The sequence below is a fragment of the Toxorhynchites rutilus genome, chromosome 3, assembly GCF_029784135.1.
Source record: "Toxorhynchites rutilus septentrionalis strain SRP chromosome 3, ASM2978413v1, whole genome shotgun sequence".
NCBI classification, from domain to species: domain Eukaryota; kingdom Metazoa; phylum Arthropoda; class Insecta; order Diptera; family Culicidae; genus Toxorhynchites; species Toxorhynchites rutilus.
Window position 1 is genome coordinate 135,448,856 of NC_073746.1, and position 23,956 is coordinate 135,472,811.

At 36.5% G+C, this 23,956-nt stretch overlaps 2 protein-coding genes across 2 annotated transcripts in view; one reads left to right on the plus strand and one right to left on the minus strand.

Moving 5' to 3' along the window:
• The window catches only part of LOC129775763 (protein bicaudal D), a 66,631-nt gene that overhangs the window by 26,895 nt on the left and 15,780 nt on the right, over positions 1-23,956 (minus strand). The gene's annotated exons all lie outside the window — the stretch shown is intronic.
• LOC129775764 (tubulin beta chain-like) lies at positions 572-2,057 on the plus strand. The gene is made up of 2 exons (XM_055780842.1): positions 572-1,206; positions 1,261-2,057. The coding sequence occupies exons 1-2, from the start codon at positions 685-687 to the stop codon at positions 2,050-2,052; spliced, it is 1,314 nt and encodes a 437-aa protein (XP_055636817.1). The 5' UTR covers positions 572-684; the 3' UTR covers positions 2,053-2,057.

The window sequence follows — 23,956 nt, forward strand, 5'->3', positions numbered from 1 at the left end:
AGAACAATTTGTGAACTATATTGATATGTACTTCATTCTTATATTTATTACTATATTCATTACATTCAGTACATTTTGCGTTGATCGCACTGCCATTACGATTCGCGCCATTTGGAAAACATTTTCATTTTTAGGATGAAATTAACACACTTCTAAAACATAAAATAATGGTTGAAAAATTACTTTTCTGTATCAAATGTGATAGAGTAATACGTTTTCTCACTAATTATGAAATGATATTAAACTTCATTTCTTTTCTTGGTTAGCGAATGGGCGTATCTTGTTCCATAGATCTGCCTTGAGCTCACCGAGTACTTTGAGAGGTTTGGCAATGACAGCTAAATTTGCAGCACATCTTGACTCGCGGATCATATTCGCGTGAAAAAAACAGACGGGTTCAAACAACCAAAATTAAAAATTCAATTTCGAACAAACCATTGCGATCCTGCTAATTACCTCATCTGTGATATTTTTTTTTTTGCATGGAACAAAAATCTAACACACTTTTAGTGAATGTCTGGTCTACGGAAAATTAAACGACAACGTTTGAGAAGATTCGAAAAGATGTTGTCACAGATCGCAAGGTAGGCCTTGCCGATTCAGAGCGGACAATCAATATTTCATAAACTAAAAACAAAACAACGAAAATACTCGAAATTAATTGTTTCCAAATTATCGTCACTGATGCGCGAAATCATTGCCCTTCATCTGGGCCAATGTGGGAACAAAATAGCGGAAAGCTTTTGGGAAACCATATGCGAGGAGCACTGTCTGAACGAGCGAGGACAGTTCATCGGTAAACACTATCTACCACTGCAGCGAATCAACGTATACTTCGAGGAATCACCCTGTTGCAATTTCGTTCCGCGGGCGATATTTGCCGACCTCGAGCCGGGTACGTTGAACGGACTGAGATGCAGTCGGTACGGGAAATTATTCTCGCCGGAAAGTATGGTTTGTGGAATGCCAGGCGCTGGAAACAATTGGGCTCGTGGATATCACACCGAGGGAGCGGAATTACTGGATGAATTGCTGAATGTGGCTCGTAAGATGTGTGAGGGTTGCGATTGTTTGCAAGGGTTCCAATTGGTGCACTCGATTGGCGGCGGAACTGGATCCGGGCTTGGGTCTGTGCTGATGGAAAATCTGAAGGATGAGTTTCCCCGGAAAATTTTGAATACGTTCAGCGTTATCCCTTCACCGAAGGTCGGTTTATTGAATGAGCATGATGAACATTGATAAAATGCTTGATTCTCGTAGGTTTCAGAGGTGGTTGTTGAACCATACAATGCAGTGTTCGCTTTAAACACAATGATCAACAACAGCGATGAAACATTTTGTTTGGACAACGAAGCCTTGTACGATATAAACGCATCAGCATTGCGGGTGGCAAGACCTGGATTGGACGACCTTAACCACCTGATATCAATGGCTATGACTGGTATCACTTGCAGCTTCCGATATCCCGGCCAGCTCAATTCGGATTTACGGAAGCTACTAACAAATATGGTACCCTACCAGAGGCTCCATTTCTTTGTACCTGGGGTAGCACCGTTAACCTCAAAAGAGAATCAATGCTACAAACAGATCTCCGTGCCAGAACTAGTCTACCAACTTTTCGACGAACGTAATCTAATGGCAGCGTGTGGCCCCTCCAAGGGCCAATACCTCACGGCAGCTGCGTTGTTTAGAGGGCGTGTTTCAACGCGCAACGTCGAGGAACAGATGGCAAACATCAGACAGAAAAACAGCTCCAGCTTCTCCCAGTGGATACCGAACAACGTCAAATCGGCTATCTGTGACATTCCTCCCAGGGGACTCAAAATTGCAGCCACCTTCATCGCTAACACAACCTCTATCACCCAACTGTTCAACAGACTGCTGGACCAATTCGGAACTATGTTTCGGCGAAAGGCATTTCTCCATTGGTACATTGGGGAAGGCATGGAGGAGCGGGAGTTCACGGATGCGGAGCAGGGGCTCCGTGAGTTGGTGAATGAGTATGAGGCACACGAAACGACAACAGAGCTGCGTGGAGGAGACGGGAACTGATTTGGAAAGGGTGAAATACGCAATTCTTTTACAACAACAAAAATAAATGTAGTTTGACCCACTCACATATATGCACCCAATTTCTTTATTATTCAGTCTAGTAGCTGACGATCGAGGAATCAATGAACAAATAAATGATAGATAGTTCAATTCAGCGTACGCTCCTCAATCCTAATTTTGTTTTATAAACGATAACTTTTTGCAAAATTCTTTTGTACATCATATTCTCCAACATATTGATCATCATATTCTCCAACGTTTGTTTCAAGAAAAAAATATGGAGAAAACATTCAGAAATTTGGAAAAGCTATTAAAAAGGGTATTTCAATAGGGACGCTACAAAAGTAGACCGATAGGGACAGCAAACGACGCCATATTTTTCCGCTCTCTTGACATTTCTCTTTAGTAAGGTTTGCCATTTCATAATGGAAAGATATACGATCCAACGAGTCGAGATTATTAAAATTTACTACCGAAATTCGGAGTCAATAGCCTCAACTTTAAGAGTGCTACGTCCAGTTTATGGTTGTCTTAATCGTCCTGCCAGATCAACAATCGAGCGTCTAGTGGAAAAATTTGAATCCACAGGCACAGTACAAAATGTTTCCGTGCCAGTGAGAGAAAGAAGTGCCCGTAGTGTCGAGAATATTGCTGCCGCTAGCGCATCAATTGAGGAAGACCTAAATCAGTCTCTCAAACGTCGTTCTCAAGCGTTGGCCATCTCTGTGACGTCGTTGTGGCGAATTTAGCGAAAAGATCTTGGCCTACATCCTTACAAGATCAAATTGATGCAAGAACTGAAGCTGCATGACCACCAGAAGCGTCGTATGTTCATGAAGTGAGCTGAACAACAACTTGAAAATGATCCGGATTTCATCGAAAAATTACCTTCAGCGATGAGGCTCATTTCTGGCAGCTATCCACAAGTACTCCATGAGTCCCCATTGCACCCCGGAAAAATTACAATTTGGCACGGTTTATGGTCCGGCGGCGTCAATGGGTCGTACTTCTTCCGTGATAATTAAGACCGGTACGTTACTGTGAATAGAAATCGCTACCGCTCAATGATAACCGAATATTTTTGGCCCGAATTGGATGATATGGACTTGGACAATATGTGGTTTCAACAGGACGGCGGTACAAGCCACACAGCGAATTTAACAATCGATTTATTGAAAACAAAGTTTGGTGAGCGTGTTATCTAACAAAATAGCCCAGTCAATTGGCCACCTCGGTCGTGTAATTTGACGCCGTTAGACTATTTCCTGTGGGGCTACGTCAAGTCTATGGTCTATGCCAACAAGCCAGCGACGATTGATGAACTTCGTACGAATATCGAACGTGAAATTGTAGCAGTATCGGCCGATTTATACTTGAAAACCGTCGAAAATTGGGTTCAGCGTCTGGACATCTGCAAGCGTGCCCGTGGCGGCCATGCAAAATAAAACGAGTTCCATACATAATGGCATCAAATGTACTTTCACACGAATAAAGAATTTCATTGATATCCAAAAGCGTTTTTGTTTTATTTAAAAAAAAAACTTTTGTAGCACTCTTATTGAAAAACCCGATAGCAATTAAACATCAGCCAACTAATGCAAATAACAGGATTTGACATTAAATTCAGTACTATTATTAGATAAATTAAAGATTAAACATTACCAAACTTCTACAAACAACAGCAAAAGTATACATACGACACTCTGATGAAAAGCGTAAAATATGGAACTGATGAAATTTACTTCTGAGATGTACCTGTAGGAACCGGAAGCCATCTTGTTGGAACGAACAATTCATTCTGCACTAAAATCACAGTTGAATTTGCACATCACGGAAACTCCAAAGTGTATCATTTCCAAAAATTGTACAAAATTGCAATTGCAACTCGCGTACACGATATCTCAAGTTCTATCGAACCGATTTATTCCAAATTAAATGTGAATAAATATTTATACATCTCTCTATCGCATTAACCAAAAAAAGCATGATTCTCTGAGTTAATAATCGTTAATACCAATACGCAAATCGTTTCACTTGTGTGAAGTTGATTGCTTTGCTTACAAGTTTTTAAGAGGCTTCAAACTTTGCAGTTCATTCGCTTCTATGTGTGAAGCTAGTGGATGAAAGTTCAGCGGGTAAAAGTTTTTGTTGTGTGCAAGTTTCTTTCCAATGTCTTGCTGGATTTAATGAATAATGAATTATCTCAGTATAAATATATTGTTTGTTTTCAAGTAACGAAACCAAAACCATTCATTAACATGCTCATTAGGTAGAGAATCATTCATCTTTCCACATAATTCATTTTTGTCTTGATCGTGACAGAGAAAAGTTATAGACTGAAACGTGAGCATGGGTCAATATAGGAAAATATACAGAATTTTGAAAATCTAAAAATAAATTGTTCGAATAGAGTTATCGAAGTTATTCGATAGAGAAATATTTTACTTATCTTCCAGCAACAATTTTATTAATCGGAAAAGGGTCTGAGAAAAGTTATAGGCCAAGTTGTATGGGGCAAATTAATTATTTTAAAGAAAATTGGAAAAAGTTATTTGAAAGGACCGGAAACACATTCTAATTCGATAAAGAATATTTTTATTTGTCTTCAGCCAAATTTTAATTGGTCGGATAAGGGATCTAAGAAAAGTTATAGGCCAAAACCTATACAACTTGTGTGGGAGAAATTAATAAATTCAAAGAAAATTGGAAAAAGTTATTTGAAAGGACCCAAAACACATTTTCGAGATAATACTCATTCGATAGAGAATACCAAATTTGTATTGGTCGAATAAGGGTCAAAGAAAAGTTATAGGCCAAAACATGTCCAACTTGTACGGGTGAAATAAATTAATTTAAAGAAAATTGAAAAAAGTTATTTGAAAGGACTCAAAACACATTTTTGAGAAAGTACTCATTCGATAAAGAATATTTTTATTTATCTTCAGCCATATTTTCATTGGTTCGAAAAGGGTATGAGTAATTCCAAATAAAATCGACAAATGACAAAACATGAGTATTTTTGATTCGAATGAAAGTGTGTATTCCGTTTGGGTTAGAGGAAATATGAGCAATTGGGAATTTTTTGACTCAAGCGTAACTTTTGAAAAGGGCGTATCGATTTGAATATGAGAAATCTTTGATAATTTATATCTCAAAAACTATGAGTCGTACCGGAATAGTGTCTTAGAAAGTGTTATAGTATATTGATGGTTGAATATGAAAAAAATGTACACTGAGAAAAAAAATAGTACTCTTTTTTTTATTTACAAAATAAAAATTCAATTTGCAATATCCAAAATACATATCTTTAAATTTTTTTTTAATTTTTTCATACAAAATAGAAGTCATGTAGAAAATTTAAAAAATGGGCCCAAGATGGTAAAACTATTTTTGACGAACTTTGTGGGACATCGAATTTTTAGGAATTTTCGAAACTTCGAATTTTTGTAAGTTAACAATCATTTTTAGCCAAAAATTATGAATCCTGGTGTGATTTAAAACAAAAAAGGTTATTATCTATCTCCTTCTAAATGTAGCCATTCTCGAAATATTTGAAAAAATATTTCTAATTTATTGTCTTTCTTATAGTAAATAATCCCTTTTAATATGTTTGTCGTGTTATACCGTCATGTTCATGAAATTTTATGAATTTGCTTATAATTTCCAACAACTTTTCCAAATACATCATCATGGATCATTTTTTGACTCAAGCGTAACTTTTGAAAAGGGCGTATCGATTTGAGTAAGAGAAATCTTTGATAATTTATATCCCAAAAAATATGAGTCGTACCGAAATAGTGTGTTAAAGAGAGTTATAGAGTATTGTTGGCTCAATTTGAAAAATATATACACTGAGAAGAAAAATTAGTACTCTTTTTTTATTTACAAAATAAAATTTTAATTTGCGATATCGAAAAATATGTATCTTTTATATTTTTTTAAATTTTTTCATATAAAATAGAAGTCATGTAGAAAATTTAACCTATTTACTGTTTACTATTTACTATTAAAAAGACAATAAATTACAAATATTTTTTAAATATCTCGAGAATGGCTACATTTAGAAAGAGATTGATAATAACCTTTTTTATTTTAAATCACATCAGGATTCATAATTTGTGGCTAAAAATGATTGTTAACATACAAAAATTCGAAGTTTCGAAATTCCTAAAAATTCGATGTTCCACAAAGTTCGTCAAAAATAGTTTAACCATCTTGGGCCCATTTTTTAAATTTTCTGCATGACTTCTATTTTGTATGAAAAAATTAGAAAAAAATAAAAAATATGTATTTTGGATATTGCAAATTGAATTTTTATCTTATAAATAAAAAAAGAGTACTAATTTTTTTTCTCAGTGTACATTTTTTTCATATTCAACCATCAATACACTATTACTCTTTCTAAGACACTATTTCGGTACGACTCATAGTTTTGGAGATATAAATTATCAAAGATTTCTCATATTTAAATCGATACGCCCTTTTCAAAAGTTACGCTTGAGTAAAAAAAATCCCAATTGCTGTGAAAAACTCATATTTCCTCCAACCCAAACGGAATACACACTTTCATTGGAATCAATAATACAAGTTTTTAAAATCTGCATTTTTAGGACGATTTCATTTGGAATTGCTGGTATGAGAAAAGTTATTGGCCAAAACGTTCACGAGTGTTACGGGGGAAAGGGTCTGGCTGGCCAAGGAAGTAAAAAGTAAAAAGGAAGTAAAAATTTTCTATTGTATAGAAGTTTTGACTATTTTTCGAATCCCTATCCATAAGATCTAAGATGAAAAACGTACCTTTCAATTTTTAGCATTCTAAATAGCTTTCAGATAAAAAATGGGAAAAAAATACTGAAAGTGCATTTTACTTACATCTCGATATATCGAGAAATATAATCAAAAAATAAATTCCTAAAAAACTGAAGTACTAGAAAAATCTTGAAATATTGATTTTTTTAGTATTTAGATATTCAGTACTACTATAATTCGTATTTAAATGTGTTTCTACGCCTTTTATAGATAAGTGTGATTTTTTTCAGATAATAATAAGATAATTCTCCTATATGGTTCACTATAACAGCTATAGTGAAAAAATAAGTTTTAAAAAATAAAATTGAGAAAATACTCGAAGTACATCTACTATGGTGTACCGCGACAAATTATAACAAAATTCTATCCCCTGCGTACAAAAATCTTGGGTGTATAGAATTTTTTAGAGTTTTCAAAACTGTTTTCGATGATTATTTATTGAACTATTTATTATCAAATACGAATTCGAAATTTTTCGTTCATACAATAATATCTCCGTACTGAATGGTCCACAACAACGTTATAAAAATCAAATGAAAGATAATTTATAACGTTATTTGGATTTGCTATCTTTGAAAAAACAGAAAGAAACTCATTTCTTATTTCTTCCCGATATTTTTTTCTACTGCATCTACATACACCGATATACAAATTTCTCTGTAAAATATTCCGTGTATATCCATGTAAATTATGCTTCAAAAAGATTTATATTCCATCTTCATGCGTTTATATTTCACGATTTTAAAGCTTTTCAAAAATCGCCTAAAAATTTCGACTTCGCACTCTGTTCCTTAATTTTTTTCTCGAGTGTGAAAAAGTTCTATTTCCATTTTCGACAAATTGATTAATTTCTCCCCTACAACTTGTATACATTTTGGCCCATACCTTTTCTCAGACTCTTTTCCGGCCAACGAAAATTTGGCTGAAGATGGATGAAAGTATTCTCTATCCAATGAGTACTATCTCAAAAATGTGATTTGGGTCCTTTCAAATAACTTTTTTTCAATTTTCTTTAACATAATTAATTTCTTCCATACAACATGGCTTATAACTTTTCTCATAACCTTTTTCCGTTGATAAAATTTTGTCTGGAAGATAGATAATACTTCGATAACTCTATTCGAACAACTTTTTTTGATTTTCAAAATCCTGTAAATTTTCCTAAATTGACCCATGCTCACGTTTCAGTCTATAACTTTTCTCTGTCACGATCAAGAAAAAATGTATTATGTGGAAAGATGAATGATTCAATTTTCTATCTAATGATCATGATTTTGAAGATTGTTTCTTGATAAACAATCAATTTACTTCAATTGAAATAATTCATTATTCATTAAATCCATCAAGACGAACAAAAACTTGCACGCAACAAAAACTTTTATCCGCTAATTTCACACAAGTTCGTAAAGAAAGAACGCGAAAACGAGAAATCTCGTGAGCGGTCCGCAACGAATGGGACGCGAAACACGAGAAATCTCGTGAGCGGTCCGCAAAATGTTAATTAATGTCTTGGGGACAAAATATGGATTCACTACGACAATCCAAAACGAAAAAGATCGTATTTAAAGCCCAGCCAACAAGGAGCGTCTACCGCCCCGAAGCCGAATGTCGACGGCTCCAAGGTAATGCTCTGTAGTTGACGGGATCAAAAGGGTGTGATCCACTATAAACTGCTAAAACCTGGTCGAACTATCAAAGGAGACTTCTACAGGTCTCTGTTGATCCGTTTGAAGCGAGCTGAACGTCCAGATTATGCGACCAGACACGAGCCGATAACATTCCATCATGAAAACGCTCGCCCTCATGTTGCTACTTCAGTTAGAAACCATTTGGAAAATAGAGGCCACTCGGCTCCTAGCTCAGACCTCGCCCATTCCGATTGCCATTTGTTTCGGTCGATGCCTAACACTTTGAGTGGAATAGGCTCTAATCCAGAACAGTGTATCAAAAATTTGCTGTATTCATTCTTCGCTTCAAAAGATGAATGCTTCTTCCGCAACGGAATCCGTAAATTGCCGGAATGATTGGGAAAAAGTAGTGACTAAAGATGACCAATGCTTTGAATAACATATTAATTCATTTTAATATTTGAATAAATGTGTTTTCCATGCAAAAAAAAACAGATTATGGGACACACCCAGTTAGTTATTGAACAAAGGCGTTTTCGTTTTTAGAAACATTCTGAATAAAACAATAAAGTTCCAATTGGCCGTCTTACATTCGAAGATGGTTATCATACCATTATACCATAGTCAGTGTCATTTAAATCAAATTTTTACACTTTTCTGGAAAATAAAAAAAAAATCGAGTGGTTCTTACGTTTTGCCACGTAGTTTACAATTTTTTTTAATTGATATACAGCATCCACAAATTCATACTTCAATAGTATATTCCACAGTTTTAAAATGTAGTGGAAACTAACCAGGGCTTAGTAGCTAAATTCCTCTGTATGATGTGACCTTCCCCTAACAGCTGAATACACTCTGGCGGGAGGGAAATCGTTTAATCCTCCCCCAGGTTACTTGTTGATGTGCTCCAAGGAAGCTTTAGAATTGCCATTGAAACATAATTCCTCGTGCCGGGTTTACACAAAACACGCCTTCCATCCATTTATTCACCCCGACGTTTTGCTGATGTAGTGCTTTTTTTCTCTTCGTACACACCCCAACCACCGCTTGCCGTCATCCGTTCCAACAAAGGCATACAAATTTGAACCTCACGCGAAATTGAACGGTCGATTTTCACCTTCCCACTACTCTCTCTTTATCTCACCTCCGTGTATCGCACCAATCGACCGGAACCACACCTTTCCCCCCCAAAAAAGCAGCATTCGTGCACGCATTATCGGTTTAGCCTATCCACCACACCCAAAAGCCGGGTGGAAACACGACGAAAGAAGCCTACCCGAGACCGACCCGCCAGAGCAGGAGAAATTCGAGCAGCGGTTGGGTCGAAGGATTGTATGGAAAAGGCATTGCTTCTCCGAGGCGCACCCAACCGTACAATATGCATCCATATTCGATGAGTTCGATCCAATTGGCTCCAATGCATTAATTCATCGGCGATCATTAGTTGGTTGAGGAGCAGCAGCAATTATACGTGGCCACCCCGTTCAATACCTAGTGGCTTTTTTCTACCCACCTGCGGTAGGGAGTTGCTCAATGGTGCCATCGAAAATTGGGAGTATTGAAGGTAGTTAGGAAACATATAACGGCGAACTTATTGTTTTCTATATAATATTTATTGGTAAGATATATTCGCTGAAGTTGCTTCATGGAACCAACTTGCCAATTTCATGTGTTTTGACGAAGATGTCATCTTCAAACCACATCGATCAATAAAAACGGCTATCAGTTTTGTTTTGACAAGTAATAGAAATAAACTCATACTTATGCCGGACGATGTAATCAGACCGATATAGCAATCTATTTTTCACAAAGGCAATCAAACTTAAATTGATAATTGGATTATCCGAAAATACCAGGACTTCGCCTGGCAAGAAATTTGTTGTAAAGAAAGAAATGTCATCATTTTTCTGGTAAAACATGGGAGTGAGTACTACTTCTTTGTTATTAATATTTTTGCTTGCATTCGTCATAACAAAAATACCAGCATATTTGATTGCTTTATGTAGGACTTACGTTAAACAAACGATGAGAACAGGAAAAAATTGTGGAAAAAATATCCGCTCCTCTTCACATTCAAGATAGCCATTGAGATATTGACGGCTGCTATACTCGAAAGAGCACTTCGCAACGGACGGTACTGCACCGTTGCATAATTTTCACCCACTCCCGAAATACGGGGCTGGCATCTACCGATGGTGCAATATGGTCATCGGACACAGCTCTCGAAGTAGTTTCTCCTTTAGAGCAGCACATACTTCCCAAGCGGACGCGCAATCGTCGGATTGTAGAATCGTATTATCGTAGTTCTATTCGCTCTATTCACATCATCATCAACGGTTGGGACAGATGAAGATGAGTATAGGAAAATTGCCTACTGGCCCCTGCTGACGAGTGCAGCACGCTTGATTGGGTTTCCATCGCCTCATGTGAGCACGGAAAACGCTGAGCTGTGAGGCAAAAGCCATAAAATCGGCAGTTGGTTCGCTCATTATTTATAGATTTACAAAACATACAGACCCACAATAGGTACAGTGGAGCAACGAGACATGAAAATAATCCTACATAGGCCACCGCACTTCAGTTATTAATGAATTGCCTCGTTTTTGGATTTGTCTCTAGTAGTCCACTAGCGCAATAAAGCAACCAACAGCAGGCAGCAGTTTCACAATGCATTTTTGAAGGAGCTCAAACGGCTCACTCTCAATTAATATTAATCGACGGTGTGCGCTTTGACGGCGCCTTTCGAGGCACTTTCGGTGGCAAAAGGAAACTAATAAGCGGAATGCGCTTTCGGGAAAAGCGAAAAACGAACGTTTCTTCGGTGAAAACGGGTGGAGAGATCCAGGTCATGCGTTTGCTTCCAATGAAATTCATCGTAGGTAAGGATCATTATCATGTGCATATATGTGCACAAAGTTGAAATTTCACTGAACAAAAATTATACAATACACCATACTGGTTCGGAAACATCATACATCATGAGTAAGCTGTAGTAGATCGTTCAAAGAACCTGTAAAATAGTACATAAAAAATTGATTTGCAGTTACTAATAGTTTATTCAATCTCCGCAAACAGTGCTTCGCCGGTGTAGAGATACTATCGCTACAAATATATCAAAACTAGCTGACCCGGCAAAGTTCGTCCCGCCCAACATTTGTTTTTGTTATCAATACCTTCAAACATTCACGTTTTCTTCTATGAACATGTTCATGGGCCCAATCGCTCAAGATTTTTCAACCACTTGAAATAACATGTTTCTCCGTTACATGGAATAAATGTTTTATACAGAAAATATGATAGAATAAAGACAGCCCTAAATCGGACAATTCCTTCCTCGAGTTCTGCTCTTATCAACACATTCGGCGATACTCTTTTATTGGTATAGATAAAAGAAGATATAGGAGTGCGATTCATCACATTAAAATCCATTTCCAGAATCGAACAAAGATCAATTTCGCTACCGCAAACATCAAATGGACTAACAGCACTTGTCACTATGTAATTGTAGAACATATGGGAATCTAATTTTCTGAATTTTCCCTTTTACCTTCAGAGTTTTCCGAAAATTTTCAATTGTCATGTTTGGTTGGAATATTTTTGGTTGAAATATGTGTAATATTTTTATAGGACACCTCAATATGCCTAATTTGGTTCCATTTGCTTGATTAATTCTCGCAGCCCCCCCTTAGAGAGGGGGGCAGGGTCTCAAACTATCACGAAAACCTTCCCCGGCCCCAAAAACCTCTATATACCAATGTTCATGTTGATCGGTTCAGTAGTTTCCGAGTCCATAAGAATCAGACAGACAGACAAACAGAAATCCATTTATATATATATATATATATATATATAGATTGCTCAAACAATAACATGTACAAAATTGTTTAAATTTTCATAAAAAAATTAATTTGAAATTTAATTAATTAACCCTTTCAATACGGCAGTGTGCTCCGTCGAAGTGCTACCGCTGTGCTACTGCCCGAAAAGTATGCACATCGCGCTGGTGTGATCGATGTGCAGTATGACTTTCATGTCGTCTAAAGACGACGCTCGTACACACAGCTCATCGCGCGGATGTCGTCTATAGACGACGCTCGTAGCGAAAGGGTTAATTAAAAAAAATTGTTTAAATTTCCATTGAACAAAATTCAACAATTTCGTACATTTCATTCTCTGAGCAATTTTTTTAAGTATTATAGGTATTATTTTCATTGAAAATTCATTCTTTGAGCATTTTTTTAAATGAATTGTCAAACAATTTCGTACATTTCATTCTTCGAGTATTTTTTAATGAAAATTTAAACAATTCCGTACATTTCATTCTTCGAGCAATTTTTTTAATGAAAATTTAAACAATTTCGTACATTTCATTCTTTGAGCAATTTTTTTTAGGTATTACAGCGTGGACTCGATTATATACAGTTTCGGATTAATTTTTCACTGTATATAATCGAGTCAAAAGAAAATTTTTTATTCGTTTTTTATGCATATATTTTTCGTTTATTGAATATAAAGTAAGAATTTAATTTTTCTTCTTCTTCTTCTTTTTGGCTTTAAGAGGGTTTAAACCATAATTTAATTTTTGATTCATCCCCTTAATGTCATAAAATACATTTCTTATATAAAAAATCCAAATTCATTCAGGTGATAGAGGATAATATTTGATGAAAAAAATCCTTCTACGCATATGTTCGAATTTCAACAATGACAGAGTTATAGAACTTTTTTTTTGATTTAGACTCTGTTGCTTCAAACTAGCTCTACATTAAAAAGTACGCTACAGAAGACGAAGACGAGAAAATTTATTACAAGATATAGTTGTGAAACATCTAAATTAGAGGATTTAAATAACATTTTAGAAGCGAAAATCTTCAATGTTAGTAATTTATGTGTTATTATTAAATTACCCTAAAAAAGCATATTGAACTTGATTGTTTCTATCAATTAAATTGAAGCTTTTTAATCGCTCTACAATTCGTTCTGTGACACCCAACTTCCATCTATCTTAATTTCGCTGCAATATCAATATAAACAGTTCCTTGTAAAAATGCAAACAAAATCTTCAAAAATCTCGATTTTTACCCCACTGTACATATAAAAGCCACCTAAATTTCACCTTAACGTTAAAAGCTAACATTTTATCTTGAAATAAGTCATATTTGAAAAATAAAAAAATATTCAAACTGTATATAATCGAGTCCAAAATTGTATATAATCGAATCACATATAATCGAGTCTGTATATAATCGAGTCCGACCTGTATAGCTATTGAATCATAATTTTTTCTAAAAAAATCAAGAAAAAAAACTTTGGTTCTTTTCAAAAAGTAATCTATGCAAAGTTGCTTAATTGACCAATGTCTTCACACCCACAACATTTCACTGGTATCTGAGATATTGCACACCGGATTTTTTTTTTAAATAAGGCTGAAAAAAAAATATTTTTAAATTTGAAATTTATTTTTTCTTAAAAACGTATTATTTTTAAAATTCTCAAAAAAATATGAATAACACTGTAAGACCAACAAGTCACAATTGTGAAAGTGAAATGTAGAGGAGGGGAGGGGGAGTAAAATGGACACGTTAAGAAGAACTTCATACATATACTTGGAAACTCAATATATTTCTGCATTTTTTATGAAAGATTAATTTTTTCCTGTGTTTCACTCGCAGACTAAAATTGTGTAGGTCAAGTTTTTAAATTATTTTTTTCGAAAAACTATAAGAACTATAAGAACTACAAAATGTTGGTCAGATAAGAAAAGGAAATTGTTCATAATTTTATTAAAAAAATGGCAAACAAATTTCGAAAAAAAGTTATTTTGGAAATTAAAATTCGCTTTTCTCAAAAACATATTTTTTTAAAATTCTGAACGAAAATGATATGACAAGTTATTTTTGGTATTGTTTTATTGAGAATTAAAAAAATATATTTTTTAAGAAAAATGAATTTCAATTTTTAAGATAATTTTTTTTCCAGCGTAATTTAAAAAAAAATCATTTATGCAAGTTTAAACAATTTCCAACATTTCATTATTTGTCCTAAATTTTGTAGGTATTATAGTTTCTGACCGTTTTAAAAAAGTAGTCTGATTCTTTTTTCGGAGATTTCAAGTATGCACAGTTGTTCGAATGACCAAAGTCTCTACACCCACAACGTTTCACTGCAATTTTTCGAAAACCTCGATTTTCGGTGATCTTTCGTTTTTCAAAAAAAAAACTCAAATTTTAACGTTTGTGACACTAGTAAATAAAGTCCGAATGCCGATTTTTGACCAAAAATTTTTTTTCGAGATGACACTAGATCTCGAGGTTTCATGCAATGTTAAGACATTTGGCATCAACTTTTTTTTTTCGAAAACCCCGATTTCCTTTACTTCTCTCTTGGGTGATTTTTCGAATTTCAAAAAACTCAAACTTTGACCGCTTTGCGTCACTCTCCCTTAAGTTCGATTGAGCTGAAATTCGGCCTAGGGGTTTTTTTCGGGGTGGTGAACATTTTTTATGGGGTAACATTTTGAAATTCGAGATGACCATTTTCATTGGCATCCTAATATATATTAGGCTGTCAAAACAGTCCTGCGGTATTTTTTTTGAATTTTCATTTGTTCATAAAATTAGTTACAATCATCTGTTTTAAGTCAAATATGCGCCGTTTTGTTCGATGACTTGTTCCCAACGAGATGCCAACTTCATAATACTCCTGTTATAGAAGCTCGCTTCCTTATTGGCACAAAACTCGGATAGCCAATTTTCACAGGCCTCTTTTGTGACTAACTTCTGACTACCTAGCTCGTTCGCCATGGACAAAAACAGGTGGTAGTCACTTGGTGCAAGGTCCGGACTATACGGCGGATGCAAAAGAACCTCCCATCCGAGCTCCCGGAGCTTCTGGCGCGTCACCAAAGAAGTGTGTGGCCTGGCGTTGTCCTGATGGAAGACAATGGGGCCTCTGTTTATCAAAGATGGTCCTTCTTCATGAGTGCTACCTTCAAGCGGTCCAGTTGTTGGCAGTACAGGTCCGAATTGAGCGTTTAGCCATAGGGAAGAAACTCATAATAGATTATTCCTTGACAATCCCACCAAACACACAGCAGAACCTTCCTGGCCGTTAATGAGGGCTTGGCCACCATCTGAGCCGCTTCAGCGGGCTTCGACCACGACCGTTTGCGCTTCACGTTGTCGTAAGTGACCCACTTTTCATCGCCAGTCACCATCCGCTTCAGAAACGAGTCGATTTTGTTGCGATTCAGCAGCGATTCACATGCGTCGATACGGTCAAAGATGTTTTTTGCGTCAACGTGTGTGCTTCTTTGTGAATCCAAGCTTCTTCAAATGGTTAATAACGGTTTGATGACTTATCCCCAGCTCTTGGCCGATGCTACTACTATGCCGGTCTTTCTCGGCTAATTCAGCGATTTTGTCGCAATTTTCGACGACAGGCCTTCCGGAGCGTGGCGCATCTTCGACGACCTCTACACCAGAACGAAAACGTTGAAACCATCGTTGTGCGGTGGAAATGGAAACTGTATCGGGTCCATAAACTGCACAAATTTTATTGGCAGCTTGAGATGCATTTTTGCCTTTATCATAGTAGTACTGTAAAATATGTCGGATTTTCTCTTTTTTTGCTCCATATTTGCGACACTACAACTCACGAACGACTTAACCAAACAAAACACTGTCTACGCGCTTACAACGACACCTCACGGAAATACCGCAGGACTTTTTTGACAGCCTAATATAACCTACTCTTAGGTTTTTGGTATTCTGGTGATTCTTCACGAAAAGCTCGTTTCAAACTGGTTATTCGTTGTTGTTAGCGGTCAGTATGAACGGCATTCGATGCTGGTAGTTCCCCAAGACTCACCCTTAATCTCTGGTGCTTGTTTTGAGATATTAAAATTTACTATTAAATTAAATTTTTGAGTAAAATTTTTCAAGAGTGCATTTAAAATGTTATATTTCCTAGTTTTATATTTTAATTGGACATCTGGATTTTCAGCTAAGATTTTTGAAAAAAAGATCAATGATTTTGAACCCGGTCTTTTGAAAAATCAATCGTTATTGAAATTGGTCATATGATAAAGAAAATTGTGATTTAAGGAAACCTCCATCATGTGTACCAAGTTTCAAAAAAAAAATCGGAGAGAGTCGGTTCAGCTGCTGGTTTATTTCGCGTGGAATTGCTCTATGAAAAGAGTACAGAGTATCACACTAATAGTTAACATTCTGTCATATTAAGGCATTTTAAGATTGTTAAAATTTTTCGCCAGGAAAACACCCTCCACATATTTATGAATGATTAGAAAGCTTACACAGAGAATCAACAATTTTCTGAACCACTAAACCTAAACAACTTGAACAATTTGTACAAGGAATGTAGAACGAAACTTCTACGGCCCAAAATATCGTTCCGAAATTCAAATTTAATTTAAAAACGAACGAGAGCATCTCAGCATCTCAAGCACCTTCTAGAATACAACGCTCACCAATGCCTCAAATTGCATAATTCGTTTCCAGCCAACCCACTTTTCATTCCAGGAAAAGTAGAAAACAACCCACACTTGACAAACGCTAGTAGCAAGCGGAAAGCATCCGTCAGGATGCTGTACCGGGCAGCCCAGATTTAAATTAGAAGAGACTAATTAGCTAGACAACCAACGCCGGGAAAGCGATGCTGGAGTGAAGCAAAAAACCGGAAACGAAAAGAGGAAACGAGACACTGCTCCAATGGTCTCTTATCAGCGCTACAACAGCCAGGCGCCTGCTCAAAAAGGGGCAGAGAGGTTGCATGATAAACTACCATCCAGAGGTAAATGAGATTGGATCCGGGAAAATCAATACAATTAAATCGCACCCGCACAGCATCCCGCACTCGGCGGCTGCTGTCAACTACTTGAGTTTGTAAATTTGAGGACATTGAGGGATTAAGTGCGAAACAAATTGGTCGATGTGATTTTCATATCGTGTTTTCCCTGAGTAATTGCATTAATTTTTTTCGCGTCGTCGAAATAAGATAGAGCGAAGTGATGTCAAAAGAGTATGCTTCCTCCTATTGGAAGCCTGTAAAGGAAGTACACATCGGAAGTGGGGCGGAGCACAAATAAACCATCAATCAATGCAACTTAACACTGATAAAACGTTCGCTTTCTTTTTTTTTTGGTGATTTTTGTGAAAAGCCTTCTGTGTTTATGTTCGATTGGAACGCCGCCAAACACACATGAAAGACAAATAACGAACGCCGGATACTTGATATGCATTCTGATGAGGGCCTCCATTTTTTGTATGCCACCAGCATCGTCATTACGATGATCATCGTCAACGGGTTCTCGTTAAACCACCGAGCTTCTCTCCCGTCAATGTGTGTGGATATCTATGGATATCTTTGAGTGAGGAAATACAAAAGGTTCTTTGTGCTGCGCGCTGTCGCTTACTGTTTTCGAAAGTGTTGCCGGGAGAATGGTATGGACCCTTTTACAGCAAAGTCATCATAAGGGGTCATAATCATATGATTCATTGTAATGTGAATATGCTAAGGTTGGGTAGGCTGATAAGTAATGTACACACATTTGTAGAAGACGAACATAAACAAATACAGTAAGTTACATCTAATTCGACATCTAGCTAATTGGACGGACCTGTAATGCGACTCGAATAATTGGACATTTTCGTTTCTAATTGGACATTTTTATAAACATCGTGTTCGGGACCCAAATTATGGCCCCAAATTGGAAGTCGCCACCAGACGTCGACGCTGTATCACTGTAATCGAAAATGTCCAATTACAGGTCAAAATCGCCTCTAATGCGAGGCTGAGTGGTGGAGTGGGTAGAAAATAAATTGAAGTACAAATCATAACCTTCAAAATCTGGTATGGGAAATCAGGGTAAAACCAACACTCTAAAGCGGCCATGATCATTAGAGTGGCAATGGATGTATGGGAAAAAAGTGACCCTCGAATTTTCAAAGCGAACTTGATTAAAAATGTTGATTCCCATGAAAAACAACCCTATGCAAAATATCAGGTCAACCGGACTTCATTTACTAGTGTCGCACAGCGGTCAATGTTTGAGTTTTTTGAAAACCGAAAAATCACCCAAGAGGAGAGTAAAGGAAATCGGGGTTTTCGAAAAAAAAATTTGATGTCAAATGTCTTCAAATTGCATGAAACGTAGAAATCTACTGTCATCTCGCAAAAATTTTTTGTCAAAAATCGACGCTCGTGGACGTCATATCGATTTTTCATACGGGACTCCCTGCGAAATGTTAATTTGCACGATAAAATACTCTCTGCAAAGTATTAGCTCATTCGGACTTCATTTACTAAAGCCGCAGATGTAGAAATTTAAGTTTTCTGAAAACCGAAAAATCTCCCAAGTATATGCCAAATGTCTTAGAATTGCATGAAACGTCGAGATTTCCTGTTATCTCGAAAAAAAAAGTCGTCAAAAATCGACTTTTCAGACAAAAACGACCAAGTGCCGAAAAGTCAATTTTTGAAATTTTTTTTGTCGAGATAACAGTTGATCTCGACGTTTCATGCAATTCTAAGACATTTGGCATCAAACAATTTTTTTTTTTTGAAAACCCCGATTTCCCTTGGGTGATTTTTCGGTTTTCAAAAAACTCAAACTTTAACCGCTGTGCGACACTAGTAAATGAAGTCCAATTGAGCTGATATTTTGCATAGGGTAGTTTTTCGTAGGAATCAACATTTTTAATCAAGTTCGCTTTGAAAATCCGAGATGGCCATTTTCATTGGCACTCTAATGATTATCCATATTGACATTAGGATTGGACAATTTTTAGAAAAAGATCGATCTTGGCGAATCGATTTCAAAACGGCGCAGGGATTGATTCACCGATTAAATCTGTACCAGAGAATCAATCTTTGCTGAATCGATCTTTGAAAAATCGAATTCTTTCTTTCCAATTTATTCACTTGTTCGATATAAGTGTTATCTTCTCTTTATACATGGAATAAAGATTTCACATTCTCAGGATGAAGGTCACGAAAAAAAACAGAAAAAAAATATTTTCCGGGGCTTTCAGCTTGAACCATCAGGGAATTAATTGAATAAATTATTTGAATATTATTACTAGAAATTCAACAACTGATATCCATCCATGGTGCTCCCGTGGCCGAGTGGTTAGCGTCAAACCTAACATGCCGGGGGTTCGGGTTCGATTCCCGTTCTGGTCGGGGAAATTTTTCTTCAAAGAAATTTCCTCTGACTTGCACTGTGGTCACGCGTATTCTAGAGCTTGCCACTCAGAATGCATTCAAGGCGTGTTATTTGGCATAGAAATCTCAACTAAGTACTAATGAAAATGACGCAAGCAATATTACGTTGAGACGGCGGAGTTGCTCTAGGAACGTTAGTGCCATATAAGAAGAAGAAGAAGATTCATCCAGAACTCCGCTGACAATAACCCCGTTGATTCCAATATTAAGCCCCAGTTCTAGTAGCTCAGTTCTTGTTTTGTAACGACCAAACTTACGAAACTTCTTCTCCTAAGTTTACGACCACCAAGGGATCCAAGATTTATGAAATTTGTCAAGTGGTTTTTGGTAATATGAAAATCAATGTTCACTGAAATACAAATTTACAATTTTTTTCTGCGATCAAAAAGATCCGAAAGATCGAAAAGATCGATTTTTGCGATTCTTTGGGGTAGAAAGAATCGATCCAAAAAGACATATCGGAAATAGGAGAGGAAAAGATCGATCTTTTAAATATCGATCCAAGACTGCCCAATCCTATTCACTATCACTAATTTGACATCCTCGGAAGCTATCCAAATGTTGACATTATTTTTCTAAAATAATAAATATTCAGGTGGTGAGATTGAAATCGATGTACACTAGGAAAAAAAACTCCAAGATCGAAAAAATCCAACATGTATCAATAGATTGAAAATAGCTTTGACAGCAGGCTATTGAAATCACTCAAATCTGTATATAAGCAGGTTCCCGCTTGGAAATCTATTTAGTTATGATTGCGATGTGACTGGAGTGACTGGTCTCGCTCTCTTGCCTAATCACCCTGTATCCCTGTATAAATAATTCTATATTTATCTTCATTCACTCACACACTAACAAGAAAGACTTTCAGCGTTCTTTCAATATTCATTCATTCATTCATTCATTGAGAATAATTTTTGCTAATTCAAAGGCCAGGCGATGAATATCGGTAATATCAGGGTGGCAACATGATATGTGTTTTGAAATTCCTGGTTTTTTGCTGTCTTTTCTGGGAGATTTTTTAAAAAATCCATGGTTTAAATATACATGCAAACTATCTACAGAATGAATTCATTGTGAACAATGCGCTGAGCTACCAAGCTCTTGTCATTTTGGTTTACAACCAAACATACTTTGTTCACAGAGAAATATCACTCTATTGTAACATTGCCATGCGACAGATTGAGAGTCCCTTTGACAAAGTCAAACAAGTTTGTATATTTCATTCCCGAGTTCCTTCACCCACAAGGTGTCCAAATGTTCTTCTTTTCGAGGATAGCCTTTTAACATATCGCACGAACCCAAAGTATCACAAAACTCGACGAATTCTTGTTTACTTTTGTCCGCCACGGTACCACGGATTCTATTTTTCTACACGAAATGTTCAAGAGCAAACCTCGGAGTTCGCAGTTCGGAGAAAAAGAAAGGTGACAGTACTCATCACTCTAAAGCTCGTCACAAATGGCAGCAGTTGGTGTTAAGAAAAAGCTTAATTGACCCTCAAGCAATTTATTTTCAACATCTGCAACTACTCGGAAGGTACTGGCTGTGAAAACAGCAACAAAGCTCCTACTGATCTTTTTACTTACGTTCCTTACGCTTAGACTGCGGCTACGTAGGTTTTAAGGTACGGCAGCATGTCCAGGGCTATTTGTGCCACCGATTGGTTTTCGATCCATCTTACTCCGCAAAACTTCAGCGGGAACTTTGCCGATCCAGTAGTTGAAGAGATACTCCGCACATTTTAACGGAACGTTCCTAAACAGGCTGTACAAGCACTGGAGCAATTCATCAATTTTCCAACCAGTCTTTTTCATTCCTTCTTTGAAAGAATTGTGCACAACATGCACACCGCAGCTACCTATATTCGTGAGCTCGTATTTTTGACTGCCTAGGATTTCGCGGATTTCTTCATTTAACTGCTTCAGCTCTCCAAATTAACATGAGGACCGTCCATGCTAAGTTGACCCGCTTCAAACTAGGTTTAGTTTCAAACACTTCTTCAATCCGTCGATCAAGTCCAGTGCACGCGTTGAGCTTAAAAATTTGAGTCAATGTACGTGTATTTCACTGTTCCCTTCGTTACATTCCAGTAATGGACGCTAACATCCATCTGTTGCTTTTGAGAAATCTTATTTAACGTTTCGTCGACTCCGATAACGATATCCTTGCAATTTTCAAATAAACGAAGGTTTTCATTTAAAAAGTATGACGTAATACCATGTGTGATCGGGTAGCTCATTTTAGTTCTGCTGAGCTGCATCTTTGGTGCTGTTTCACTGTCCGGGAACCTATGCGAAAAGAGCTTAGCACTAGAGTTTCATAGGTTCAGGTCTACTACTTGCTGAGGAAGATTTCCCAAATGAGCTGACGATCTGACTCTTGTCTGTATTATGCGTTTCAGTAGAAATGGACAAATTACAGTTGTTTTACCTGTACCCTCGATTGCGACTGCATCTTCCTTGACCAATCAAACTAAACAACTCGGCCTTGAGAAATAGCTAGCTGAATGACTTATAAATCGTGAATGACTTATTTGTGTTTTTTTTCAATCGATCATTCAAAATTCGTGATTTCAATTGTTTCCAGATTAAAGGAGACGAAGATATTTTTCAGCGTTGAGAGTTGTAATCTTTAGTGGAAGGTGAACTGGAGATGAACATTCGCTTCGTTGCTATTGATTTCGCCTCCACCGCCACCACACAATAGATTCGGTTCGGATTTTCTGTTGCCGTTCTGCGCCTTTTGAGATGTTTCGCTTTTTCTCGGAGATTAATTAAGCTGAGGGATACTGAAAAACTAACTTTATATTCACGAAGATCAGTATTTCAGTTTCAGTGCTCAAGATAGCAAGCAATCAACAGTACATGTTAATGATAAGAATCTATTTGACAATCTACTAATTGCTTCGCGAAACGTTCGCGCTCGTCACTCAGTGAAAGCTTTCATTAATCGGTCTTTGTCATTGCTATCACAATTTTGATAGCCAAAAGAATTCACTATCAAATTTCATTAACGTTTGTTCTCGTAGGAAATAATTTCGTAGTTCTATATTAACAATGCAGTCGTGTCTTGGACATCACATTTCTTTATTTATTTATTTTTGCGGGCCGCGACACCATGACTAACACATGTTTGTGACCCCTATGAAAAAAATTGTTAGGGGTTGTATCTAGGACACGATCGCATTTTCGATGTAGAACTACGCAATTATATTATGAAATCCACTTGTTTATCACTTCGAATATTATTTTGCAATGCATCGAAATTTTTGTAATAGATTATGTTCTTCGTTACAAGTTAATTTTATGAACGTCCTTTTACGTTTGATATGATACCTAGGACTACCAAAATATTTGAATGGAAAAATGGTCAAACGATCATTGTATTTTACATTTTCCTTTTCCTTTTACATTCCCCATTTCCAGCGAAAGTTCATTCTAGGATTGGGCGATCTTGGATCGATTCTTAGAAGATCGATCTTTTTCATTCCGATTTCCGATTTTTTGGATCGATCTTTTGTACGAGAGAAAATCGAGAAAATCGATTTTTTCGCTTTCGATCTTTTCGATCTTAGTGAAACTTTTTGTAGATTTGTTTTCCAGTATACATCGATTTTTTTTCTCACCAAAAGTAACCTAACATTTTTTAAACATAATGTCGGCATTTGAATCGCTTCTTCTATGATTTATTAGCTACGCAGAGGGTCACTGAACCTGATGTTGACAGTTACAGGTGAAAGGTTGTTTTTTAGAACTGGCGCCAAAATCAAGAATCGGATTCGACTAAATGACAGATGTATGGCACGATTGGCTTTCATGGGATCATTGTCAGCTGACTTCTGGGCGGTTATTGAATTTCTAATAATTTTTTTCCAAATAATTTATTTAGTTTTATTGACGTAGAACTACGTCTTTCTTTAAGGGTGCCAAATCAGAAAACAGGTCACGTTTTTATGAAATAAAGTTAACGTTAATAACTATTTTTGCCGCGAACGGATTTTGACGATTTACATATCAAACGAATCGGAAATTCCCTAAGATTTGTTTGATATACTATACATTATAATCCCATAGTCTGTATATGGTTTGACTTTATGAAAATTGGAAGCATTCCCATTTCCTCATACATTTGTTCTGTCCATTTGTGTGCTTTCCCGAACAGAGCTGGCAATAACGCGCAACTTATCGACGAACAACAAAGGGGAAATCATAAGATGT